General features: G+C 47.7%; 1 protein-coding gene across 5 annotated transcripts in view; it reads right to left on the reverse strand.

Moving 5' to 3' along the window:
- Positions 1 to 12,458, reverse strand: part of AMOTL1 (angiomotin like 1) — a 147,463-nt gene that overhangs the window by 20,742 nt on the left and 114,263 nt on the right. For all 5 annotated transcript variants that reach the window (XM_059708115.1, XM_059708111.1, XM_059708113.1 and 2 more), the window contains one exon: positions 2,216 to 2,361. In XM_059708115.1, coding sequence (XP_059564098.1) covers positions 2,216 to 2,361 — 146 coding nt within the window. The remainder of the gene's footprint in view (positions 1 to 2,215; positions 2,362 to 12,458) is intronic.

The raw sequence follows: 12,458 nt of genomic DNA on the forward strand, positions 1-12,458 counted from the left end.
ATTGAACCATGACCTCCTGGTTCATAGGTTGATGCTCAACCACTGAGACACACCGGCTTGGCAAAACAGCAACTGTACAGCCTTTTTTTACACCTGCTCTTGGGATCAATTTTCATATGGCTCTTTAATTCATTGTGCCTTTGATTGCTTGATTTGATTTAATAGGCATGTGAGGTCCTACTAACTGCAGGTTCTTGTTATAGATGACTCATCTGATCAAATATTTTGTGAGTACCATTCATATACCACTTACCAATTTTCTAAGTGTGTAGGTTCTAGAAGACCTTTGATCCCTGTTGGGCAGAGTGCACACTGTGTGTCCCCAATGCCCGGAACAGCACCTGGCATCCAGCAGGTACTCAATAAACACTTGTTAAGTGAATGAATTAGTAACCCTAATCAACTGCAAGATTCTCGAAGGCATGGCTCTCTTTCATTTACCTTTGCAGCAACCTTAAGCCTCGCAAGGAGTATATGATGATGAAGATGGCTGATAATAACGATAATCATATTCAGCCAACATTTTTAAAGCACCACCATGCAAGCTTTGTGCTTCATATATAGTATCTCACTTAATCCTCCCAATAACAGTAAAAGGCACACTCCTTTATTATCTCTGTTTAAGGGATGAGGAAACTGAGGACGGAAGAGGTCACATGACTGTTCAAGGTCACAGAGCTGATACATCCGTCCTGGGTCACGAAGCTCGATCATTGTGGTCTGGCCCGAGAGTCCCAGCTCCTCACCATCCTGGGGAGTGATGGGAAGCACACACAGGAGCCATCTGGACTGAATAAGGCCCTTCAGAAGGAACCTTAATAAGAACAAGGAGTGTGTCTGGGAGCCAGACACAGACATTCAGAGAGGCTGCACACAATCAAATACCTTATATGGATATAATGACAAGAAAAGATCCACAATAGTGATCAGAAAGAACCTGTCTCCAAGGACTTCACAGCTTTCACTTTGATAGAAATTAAAAAAAAGATTAAAAATGTATAACTTTCCTTTGTTCCTCACACGGAGAAGGAGCCTCAATAAGTGATTTCAGTTATAACGATAGTAAGGGTCCTCGCCTCAAAGCAGACACCCTGTCCTTCAGGGGCGGAGGTCACTTTCTGGGCACATGCTTTCCTACCTGATGAGTTCCTTCGTGGTGACAGGGAAGATGCAGTGAGGCTGCTGCCTGGGATGGCTCATGCTAGCATTCACACGGTTTCTACACCGGACTTACAGGGTTGAAAAGGTTTCTCATGGACAAGACCCTGGGAGACTTAACAGTCTTCCCCTTCAGCTGCTTTAACCTTGATGTTTGCTGAGACACTGAGTGACCTGGCATCAGGAGATGTTTCTGAAGGAATAGCTTTTTATTTTCAACAGCAGCAGCAACAGCTGAACCAATCACGGCACTGTTTTCTGCATGTCGGGCACCAAGCAAAGCAGTCTGCGTAGACCATCCAGGCCATGCGTCCTCCGGACTGGGGGCTCCTACTGTCCACAGGGCTCCTGCTTACCCGGCCAGACCTCGTCTCCTTTTCTGACACTGTCTACAGCCTGCATCCCCTCACTCAGACCTCAGAAGGGGACATTCTACCTCCACAGCCAGGAGTAAAGGAAAAGTCTACCTCACAAAACAATCTAAAGGGTTAATCTCATCAGAAACTACTAATCCACAATGCTTACGTGGGATCACACTTTCCTGGATCTGGGGGGTGGGGGAGTCATTGCAGGCCGAGCCCACTTCTGAAAACTGGAGACAGGCTTGTTTGAAAGCCACCCCTGCTCCACCCCACGGAGGACTTTTGCCTTTCTCAATGCTATCAGGAGTCCAAAGACAGAGTAATTGAACTCTTTTTTGAAAAATTGTTAGTCTGTTTTCTGTACAGAACCAGTGGTTTCCAGTCCTCCCACTTATGTCTAGCCCTGAACACATGCCAACCAGCGGGCTGCAGGCGGGGCTGCAGGCTGAGGGTGAGCTCTCTGCTGATGGTATTCATGTGTGCCGTTCATACTTTGCCTGGCTCTGGGTTGGATCAAGTCTGCTTTTATTAATTTTTATTTGGGAGATCTCCTACATTCCCCCCTTTCCCTCCATCCCAACTCAACTCCTTGCAGTTGGCTCTAGTTGAAGGTGCTTGGTTAGAAAATGGAAATGGAGGCCCTCAGGGCTTTGCCCCCCCCCACCCCGCCCGCCAATCCTCCCACCCCGTCTCACCTCCTCTTCCAGCTTGATGACCCTGGCCTGCGCATTGCTCAGAGCCTGGTCCAGGATTTCAATGTGTCTCCGGTGGTCCTCGCTTGCAGTCCTCACTGCTGCTAACTCCATTTCTAACTTCTCCTTTTCCTTCAAGAATTCTTTGTCTAGAAGGGAGACAGAAACAAAACTACATCTATCAGAAAAAGTGTTCCCCTCTGGGCTCACTGCCAGCCTACATCTGGCAACGATTAAAAACAAGAAGCATGGAAAGAGTAGAGGGTCGAGTTACCGCCTCTGCTCCCTCTTAATAGCTGTGGTGTGTGAGGTAAAGGCTTTCTCAGCCAGCACTGTTAGCTCTACACACACTCAGTTCCAGAGACGAACCAGGGACCCCACGTTCCCAGTAACTCACTTCTGTACATTTCCTCTAAGGCTGCAAATTAACTCTTTACCTACGATTCCATGTTATGCTTACAACCTCCCCCGTTTCCATCTTCCAAACCAGGGCAGGCGACACTAACAACAGCACTAATATTCTCATTCACAGAAAAATAAGCCGGGGTCCAGAAGCCAAAGCTCTTGGTCTGAGGCCAGACAACAGAAGGGCGCTCCCAGCCGGGCCTCCCTTCTCTGGCTGGTTCCTCTTCCCACAGGACCTGGCCCCACATGTTCCCCTTCTTCAGTTCAGGAAAGAAAAGGGCATTGCTTTGGGTTTGGGGAAAGGGCTTTCCTCTCCCCGACGCGGGCAGGGCCGATGGTGTCACGGGATCAGAATCATGTAGTGAAAACATTTTTCCTGTGGCAAAGCAATACATTTTATTTTTCAAATAAGTTAGAATGGTTAGATATGTTGTTTATCATATGGAAAAGCTTGATTGGGCTGAATGTGTAAGACTAAGGGGTTGGTTGAATAAACTACCGTGAGCCCTATCCTGGGACAGGATGCCACCATTAAAATGAGTGAATATTAGAAACATGAGGAAAACAATCCCCGTTATTGAGAAAAAGTGGTTCCAAGTCCTATGCACACTATCCCATAGTTTTAGAAAGCAGCATGTCAGTAAGCAGCAGCAGCAGCAATGGTTAGGAATTGACTTTATGTGCCCACACTGTTATCTCAGTCCTCCTGTCAACCACACTGGAACACAGGGAACCAACGCCTGCAAGAGATACCACATGTGACAGGGGCTTCATTCCTTCACGATTTCCTGCAATAGTCACACATTAACTTAACAATGGTTACCAACAGTGAGGACTAGCTGTTGGGCACTGAAGCAATAGGAAAAACGCTGTGCTTAAGGAGCAGCAAATGTGACAGCAGGACACGAGGATGAAAAGGACGCTTTAAGGCTGCAGATACCCAGGTAACAAACACACAGTCTTAGAGCCGGAAGAGATCATAGGAAACATCACCATCCAGTTGCACCCCTTTCGCTTTAAGGGCAAGAAAAGGAAAGCCCAGGAGCGAAGGCACTTGTCCCAGATGCCCCCACTGCTGGGGCGGGGCCAGGGCCAGAATCCCAGTCCTCTCATGTCCCATGGCCATGAGCTTCCTGCTGGCCTGCACGGCCCGCATTGTGAGCTATGTCAATGGGGTCAGTGTGCAACGGGACAGCCTCGGGACTGACGGAAGGAGTGAGCAGCCCCGGAAGCTAAGTAATGGCCATGCTGCTTAGAAACAGTAGCATCCGCTGGAAACAAAATGAGGCCCCAGAGACCCCGCCCAGAACAGAACACTCCTCTTGGGCTCTTTTTGCTCCATTGCAATGTCCAGCCACCCCCTTTCCCCACTTCAGTGGCATTTGAAATGCTGCCTCTGAAACTTCCTTCCCAGTCCATGGGGAACAGGCTCTGGGCCGCACCATCTACACCCTGAGCAGCCCTGGGACCAGGGCACTTCACTCTTCTGTGCACAGCCCCTAACATTGGTGCCCCAGCTCCCTGGGCGTGGCCATCCTCTCAATGGGCACCATGCCCACTGGCACCCAGCAGTTCCTCAGCAGGCAGGCCTGGGAATGAACCACATTCAGAGCTTCTACCTGCTTATCAACATCAGCCTAAGAGTTCTTCTCTCTGCTGGAGGCAGCCAAGGACACACTGATTTTGACCAGAAGCCGTGAAATGGTAGACTGAGCCCAAGACTAGAAGCCACAACCAGGGCTTCTTGTAGTTTGCAAATCGATGATCACAATCATCGCCGTGTCACGACGACAGCTGTTTACATTTCTAAATTAACAGATACCACCTCCCAGCGTGCGTGCGCGTGCGCGCGCGCGCACACACACACACACACACACACACACACACGCACGCATACACACACACACATGCACGCACGCACGCACACACAAGCACGCTCCAGCACTCGCTCTTCCCTTCTTCCGCAGTATCACATTGTGCTCAAGAGTGGACTCTGGCATCAGGAAGAACTGGATTCACATCCCAGGCTCATCCCTTGGCAGCTCCGAGGTGCAGTATCTGACCTCTCAGAGCCTCAGCTCCCTCATCATCAAATGGGAAGGATAACACTACATGGCAGTGCTGTGCCGACTCTGTGGATGGCGATAATGCATACAAAGTACGAAAGAACCTAAATATCTAACACTTTATCTGCTTGGGTCATTATTGATTCCCTGAGCCTAGAATACTGCCTGGCCCAGTAAATGTTGTTGAATGAATAAATGACTTTCTACCATCATTACCAACTGTACAATAAATGGCAACTCTTTTTCTTTTATTGTTTAAAGTTTTACATATGTCTCCTTTTTCCCCAATTGACCTCCCCCCCCCCCCCGCCCCACAGCCATTCCCACCCCGGGCAAGCCCCCACAGCCCCTAATAAACTAAACATAGGTTATTCAATGGACACAATGTCTGTGTCCATTGGTTATGCTAACATGCATGCATATAAGTCCTTTGGTTGCTCTCTAACCACCCCCCCCATTTGTTTCTAGATCGATCTATTCTTGTTCATCAAATTATGTTGATCATTACATCCCACATATGAATGAGATCATGTGATATTTATCTTTCTCCGACTGGCTTATTTCACTTAGCATAATGCTCTCCAGTTCCATCCATGCTGTTGCAAATGGTATGTGCCTGCAACCATGGTACACGCCCTTGACTGGAATCGAACCTGGGACCCTTCAGTCTGCAGGCCGATGCTCTAGCCACTGAGTCAAACTGGTTAGGGCAATAAATGGCAACTCTTGCTAGATGTTCGGTATTAGGCCTTTGTTACACAGCTGTCCCCTCCACTTGTGCGGCCACCACGCAGCAGATGGCTGGTGCAGACCATGGACATCCGGTTCCCTTCTCTGCCCAGGCTGCTGGAACCTCAGTGTACCCGACAGGACAAAGATTTGGGTACTGGATGAAGACTCCGTTCGATCTGGAATGCTTTGTAGCCTCTGGAATTCATGGGTGAAAACACTGTCCGAGTTGGGTGACTTAGACTGAAGCGTGCCACTTACTATGCCCCGCCCTGGCTCGGAGCTCCTGGTCCACTGACAGGAAGTAGTGCTCTCGATAATAAAGTTTTAAAAACAACCATTTGTGACAACAGTGGTAACAATAACTAAACCTGCTCATGTATGTTGAATGACCATGTTCCAAAATGGTGACATACTATTCCCTTTATGTTATTCCTTTAAGTTTACTGTAAGAGGTAGGCACCGTTAGTATTCCCATTTCCAGTTGAGGAAAACGACGCTAAGAAAGGATAACTATCGTGCCCACAGAAGTGATGCTCATCAATGGGAGAGCCAGAACTCGCATTCTCATCTAGGCCATGTCACAAGCATGGCTCTAACCACCTCCCCTGAGGAAGCGTGCAGAGATAGAGAGTGGCAGGACAGAAGCAGGAAGTATAGAGGAGCTCAACTATAACACAGCTCATTACTGCACAGATTTAAGTACGTCACGGGTCATGTCATAATTCTCAAAATACAGCAAGTACACCCACATGTGTTTCCACTTACAAATATCAATTAATTAAGCATCTACTTAATTAATTGAGTAACATCACAGAGTCCTGGTTGAAAGCATGGATCCAGAATCAAGCTGCCTGGGTTCAGATCCAGCTCCACTACTTATGGTTTTGTGACTATGGAAGCAAAAGCACTTCTTTGAGCTTCAGTTTCCTTGCTTTGAAAGTGAGGATCACAACAGTACCTGCTTCCAACTGCACATGGTAAGTGCCCAGTAGATGTTAACTATCACAACGCTGTGGTTACTGTGGTTGTTTTGAAAAGTGTGATAATTTCTGGGACTGCAGGCGAGCAGGACATAGCGTTCTGTGCTCAATTGGGTGGGAAGCAAGGCAAGGGCATCAGCACAGGGTGCTATGAGAGCACAGAGGACATATAATTCAGGCCAGGGGGAGAAGGGGAGGGGGTGTCAAAGCAGGGAGCCCATAAAGTGGACTACCTGTGCCTCTTTAACTCCCTGGAGACTTGGGGCTGAGGTACGTCAGAGCCATTGAAAAGGCACCTCTTGGGAGATGTCAAGGGAGAGTCCTATGAGTGAAACCACCTCATCGGAAGGTCCTTTCGGTTTATCATTAGCTAAGCCCCTTGGGAGGGATCTCAAGAAAGACCAGCCTCACACTGAATTTTTGGTTGGGCTCCAGTGTATATATTGAGAATTCCTAGAATAGGCAAGTTGACACAAGGGAACTCTTGCCCGGAATGGTCTGTTTACTCGGTGGATATGAATTACCCTGGGCTGCGTGGAGCGGGGAGTTGTTTAGCCTGATGGCTCTGGGCCCACTGACACAGAGATGCCTGCTCCTACACTGTTTACTCTGGAAACCACAGCGATGGCACAGGCTTTGTAGCCAGGCCGACCTGGTGTGGTTCTGGCTCCTTCGCTACTGGCTCACCTTGGACATGTGGCTTCACCTCTGTGCCTCCATCTCTTCAGATGGAGCTAATAAGATCGATGTTGCAGGACTGTTGTGAGGATTAAAAGGACTCTCTGCAAAATACCTACCACTGGGCTTGCCACATAACAGCTAACATGTATTGCTGGGGGCTTACTACATCCCAGACACCGTGCCTCGAACTTTACAACTGAACTTCACTTAATCCTCACAACAACTCCATGTGACAGTGGAGGAAACGGAAGTGCAATGGGCTATCACACTTGCACAAGGCCAATGGCAGCTGCTGTTGTGCCTCCCTCCATAGGTTAGTCTATTTGTGTGAGGAAGGAGCAGAGTGGACGGAAACTAGAACTGGGCCATGTAATCAAAGATGCTCCCATTGTATCTGACCCCCACCCTCCCCTTCGCCAGTTCTGGGTAAGGCCCACTGTGGACAGCCTGTTGAAACTGTTTCTGAATTACTATTTGAGCACCAAGCTTAACTGCTGGCCGAACCACAGGATGGTGGGCCCTGGTAACCTGTCAAGAAATACCGTGGGCTGGGCTGGGCATGTGTGGGGACCAACAGTGGGGTGTCAAGACACCATGTGTTATGCTACTAGTTTTGTGTTTTTTTAAAAAAATATTTTTTATTGCCGAAACCGGTTTGGCTCGTGGATAGAGCGTCGGCCTGCGGACTGAGGGGTCCCAGGTTTGATTCCGGTCAAGGGCATGTACCTGGGTTGCGGGCACATCCCCAGTGGGAGATGTGCAGGAGGCGGCTGATCGATGTTTCTCTCCCATCGATGTTTCTAACTCTCTATCTCTCTCCCTTCCTCACTGTAAAAAATCAATAAAATATATTAAAAAAATATTTTTTATTGATTTTTAGAGAGCAAGAGGGTGAGGAAGGGAGAGGGAAGGAGAAACATTGATTGGCTGCTCCTGCACACCCCCAACTGGGGATCAAACCGGCAACCTTTTGGTGCACAGGACGATGCCCAAACAACTGAGCCACACTGGCCAGGGTGGCCCTGCTAGTTTTTAACTCAGAGTTTCCATCTTACAGCTGGAGCTCATGAGGAGGGCAAAGCTTCAACCTGGCCCTTCTCAAGTAGGAATCCATTTCTAGGCTTTTCCTCATGTAAAGGTTTTTAATGAGTTTCCCCCAAGCTCAATAGAGCTGGAGGGACAGAGGAGTCCAGCTGCTGCCAGCCTGACCGAAGGGTGACTCATCCCCAGGAATGTTCGGAAGTAAAGGACGCGTCTTCCTCTCCCTCCTCTCTTCTTTCAACTGGAACCAAGGTTGGACCTTTCAACCGGCCAGTTCTTCACAGGTTCACATCTGTCCTGGATTGTGTGTGTGTGTGTGTGTGTGTGTGTGTGTGTGTGAGTGTGTGTGAGTCTGTACACATAAACACAAACTAAGCTAACCCTGTTCAAGCTCTGAATCCCATGTGCTCACACAGCAATGCACAACGAGCCCACTTGGGCATCTGGTTCTGCAGTCGTTTCTCTGGCATTTCTCAAGGAGGTACTGGTGGCCTTGGATGCAGGAGGAGGGAGTGGTGGGCATCAAATTAAGGGAAGAGGAGGCAGGTATGATCCGACAACCTCTAAAATGCCAATGACAGATGAGACTGATGTTAGGAGTATAATCCCTGGGCCTCTCTGAATGAAGAGAGCTTAAAGAACTCAACCAGAGAAGAGGCCGTAGATCAGTGTTTCTGAACCTTGGCGGCACATTAGAATCACCTGGGAATCTTTTTAAAATCCTGATTTCTGGGCCTCATCCTCCGGAAATTCTGTTTCCTTGTTATGGGGTAGGGCCACAACATTAGTGATAAAGAAACAGAATTTCCAGAGGATGAGGCTCAGAAATCAGGACTTTAAAAAGATTCTCAGATGATTCTAATGTGCAGCCAAGGTTGAGAACCACTACTGTAGATGAAGGAGAGGCTCGGTAGGGAGGCAGAGGTTGCAGGTGGCTAACAGGGCCCGGGCCATCTGTTTGTATTTAAGGGTCTGTTTGCCAACCTCCACCCCCCCATCAGCACTGGAGGTTCACCAGGAGAGGGCCTGCCAGAGGCAAGTGCTTCCTAATCTGGAGATCTATACGGAGCAGACAATGTTCACATGTCTGCTCAGAAAACACTCTGTTTTGAAGAGCTATCGACCGCAGCCCTGTATACAAAGTTTTGGGAAGTAGCCATGACTGCAGTGCTAAGCCCTTCTCATCTGCCCCTGCCCACCACTCCCATTCAACAGGGTCAAACCTGAAGGGCCACGTGACCCAAACTGGGCCAATCAGAGTCTCTCGTCTGGGGACATGCCAGTAGGAGCCTGGGAGAGGTGGTGATGCAGACGGGCCACCTGGCTCTTGGGCTAGCAGCCACATCCAGCATGTGCGTTAGAGAACAGAGAAAGCCATGCTGTAGAAAATGAAGAATCAAGCAGATGGATGGAGAAAAGTGGATGAGAGCCCATGGTTACAGGGAGAGAGGGTTACAAACAGAGAGACACACACAGACTCTTAAGTACAAACTACACCTGATTCTCAGACATGCCAGCCCTGGCCCCTAGCCTTGTGAGGCCTACCTGCCCGTCCTGCCTGGGGTTCCCTCACACACCCGTGCACTTCAAAAACAGTCCTTGCTCTAGGCTTAAGCTAGCTCAAGTGGGTTTTTCCTTTTGTAATAAAAACATCACTAGAACCCTCTCCTTTTTTCTTTACACCTCTACTCCCTTCTCCACCAAGAGGACTTGGTATTTGGTAAAGCCTTAGACCAGCGGTTCTCAACCTGTGGGTCGCGACCCCTTTGGTGGTCGAACGACCCTTTCACAGGTGTCGCCTAAGACCATCCTGCATATCAGATATTTACATGACGATTCCTTACAGTAGCAACATTACAGTTATGAAGTAGCAACGAAAATAATTTTATGGCTGGGTCACAACATGAGGAACTGTATTTAAAGGGCCAGAAGGTTGAGAACCACTGCCTTAGATGATGCTGACTAACACTAATGCATTAATTCTGGTAACGAGAAACCTCTCCACAATGCTGATGCATGGGTTCTCTCTCATGAAAAGATGTCAGAACACTTATTTGCCATAGTATCTCTCCCTAAAATCTCTCCTCCTGCTCCTTCCTCAAGGATCCTTCGTCCCGGAGCTCCCTGACACCGTATCTTGTAATACGGAACAGATGCTGGCGAGGAGTCCACTTCGTGGGGCGGCTACCATCTACTTGAAGAGCCAGATCCATGCGGACGATGTTGTGGACACCAAAAGGAATTTTCTCATTATTTTCTCTGCGGTTGTGGGAGTGGGAAGTCAATGGGAAATAATTTAATTTACTTCGCTATTTACAAAACTATTTCGGCTCATCCTACCTCAAAGACAGTCCACCCTCAAGAGCTCATTCTTCACATCTGCTCTCACTCCCTCACCCCAGTTTGAGAGTCAAACTGATGAACCCAGAAAGAGACCCCCTCAAACTAAACCGAACAGAGCACTGTTCACATCATTTAAGAGTTATCTGTTCACATGAGGCTTATGGGATGCAAAACCACGTGAAAGGGGACACAATTCATCAACTCAGCAATGAAAAAGCAATATAATACAAAGCTAACCCACGAGCCCCCGGCTTGGCTTTTCGATGTCTTTTAAAGTGTTGCTGATAAAGTTTCTCAGGTAAGGAACCCTGTTGTTTCTGGGAAGGGTCTTTAGCTCTACACGGTCCCTGTAGGCCACAGCAGGTTGCCGTGGTTCTGCCAGGCAACTGGAGACATAGGTTATGAGCGGGCGGCTGACTAAGTCTATTAACAAACACAGGAACACTCCAGTGAGGGCTTGTCTTAGATGGCTGGGAGAGAGAATTGTTTTTAAATGAGTTTTGTAATAAGGAATATTAAAAACAGCAGCACAAACCAAACTGTCCTGCAGAGCCCTGGGAGAGAGAGAAGTAAGGGAGGGGGAGAAGTGATGTCGGGGACAAGCAGGAATGAGGTGGAGCTGAAACAACGCACTCCTGTCTGAACCAAAATGGATCTTCAGCTTCAATGCATTTTACATTTGGGGCTTCCAAGAAAGCTTTCTTTTAAACAAGTGTTCCGAGCGTCAGAGCCTCGGGATCAGACATTACAAAAAGGAACAAAGGTTTGTGGAAATGGCTACTGTAAAAATGCAGGGAAGAAATCTTCTGGAGATGAGTCCATATGAGAAAGTGAGACAACGCCTGACCTGTGCAGGTTTATTCAAACGTTGTTGCCCCAATTTAAGAGGAAAATAGAAATTTCCCCTTTTACATAGTACTGTGGCAGCAAAATCACCCTGAAAGACGAATCCCTTTTCAAGGCCTGCCCGCAAGGCCACACACTCACGCAGCTTTCCCGATCCCTTCGATGGCAGGTCTTCCCTGGACAGGAGGACCCCCACCTGCACTTCAGGTGGGAGCCGTGCCTCTCTAACGAGTGCTGGCCACCTGCTGCCTATATCCCAGGCACAGAGGCGAGCCAGCCTGTCCCATCCTCCCTCACCGGCGCACTTCAGCGCGTGCCTACACCCTTCTAGCTCTGCAGGATTTGAAGAATCTAAGATAGCAGAAGCGCCTCCTGTATGAAGAGATGCAACAAGTGTAGGCAACAGTTAACCGAGTAAGAGGATGCTGTTGATACAGGACCATATTCTAACTCAGTCTTTAAACTAAAATTTTAAAAATGATTGTTTTCAGACACTAATCATTGGAAAGTAATAAGCCCAACCACCAACACTTCTATTGACCTAACGGAGGAGAACATTTTGGTCTTCACATGGTATTTTTGTTAACGTTATAAAATTTACCTATTGCTCTTTAGCACCTAGGCCCCAAAGTGAGTGTGGAGCACCAAAAGAAATATATCACAGGTAAGATTTGGTAAAATATTTACTGGTATTTGAATATCAGTAGAAGTTGTCTTGAATGTAGTAATTTTCTCTGACCCATATCCTATTTCCTATTGCATTTTATTTCTAAAAACTGTACTGACACATTGAGGTGTAGCTGAGTTGTTTCTTTTTTAAACTTCATCGTTTTTTTACACATGCAGCTTGCAAACTTGCTTGATCGAATATACACCCATTCATCCAGCTCAGCTTCCACATGTACTGCTCAACTTTCCACTTTATTTTCTTTTTTACCTAAAATAAAAATGTCCAGCGGCTTCCATATCACTGCTGACAGCTTAATAACAAACTGGGCAACGAGTTAATAGTGCCACATAAAAATAGGATGCATAGGGCAGATGGTTTTGACTAGACACCTATTCGGAAATCACTTAGAAAACAAACCTGAAGACTTAAACTTTCCATGACCACCAGAGAAGAGGTCCTTTTTTGGCCTTCTCTTTCCTTAA

Source organism: Myotis daubentonii, chromosome 9 (genome assembly GCF_963259705.1).
Source record: "Myotis daubentonii chromosome 9, mMyoDau2.1, whole genome shotgun sequence".
Classification (NCBI taxonomy): Eukaryota; Metazoa; Chordata; class Mammalia; order Chiroptera; family Vespertilionidae; genus Myotis; species Myotis daubentonii.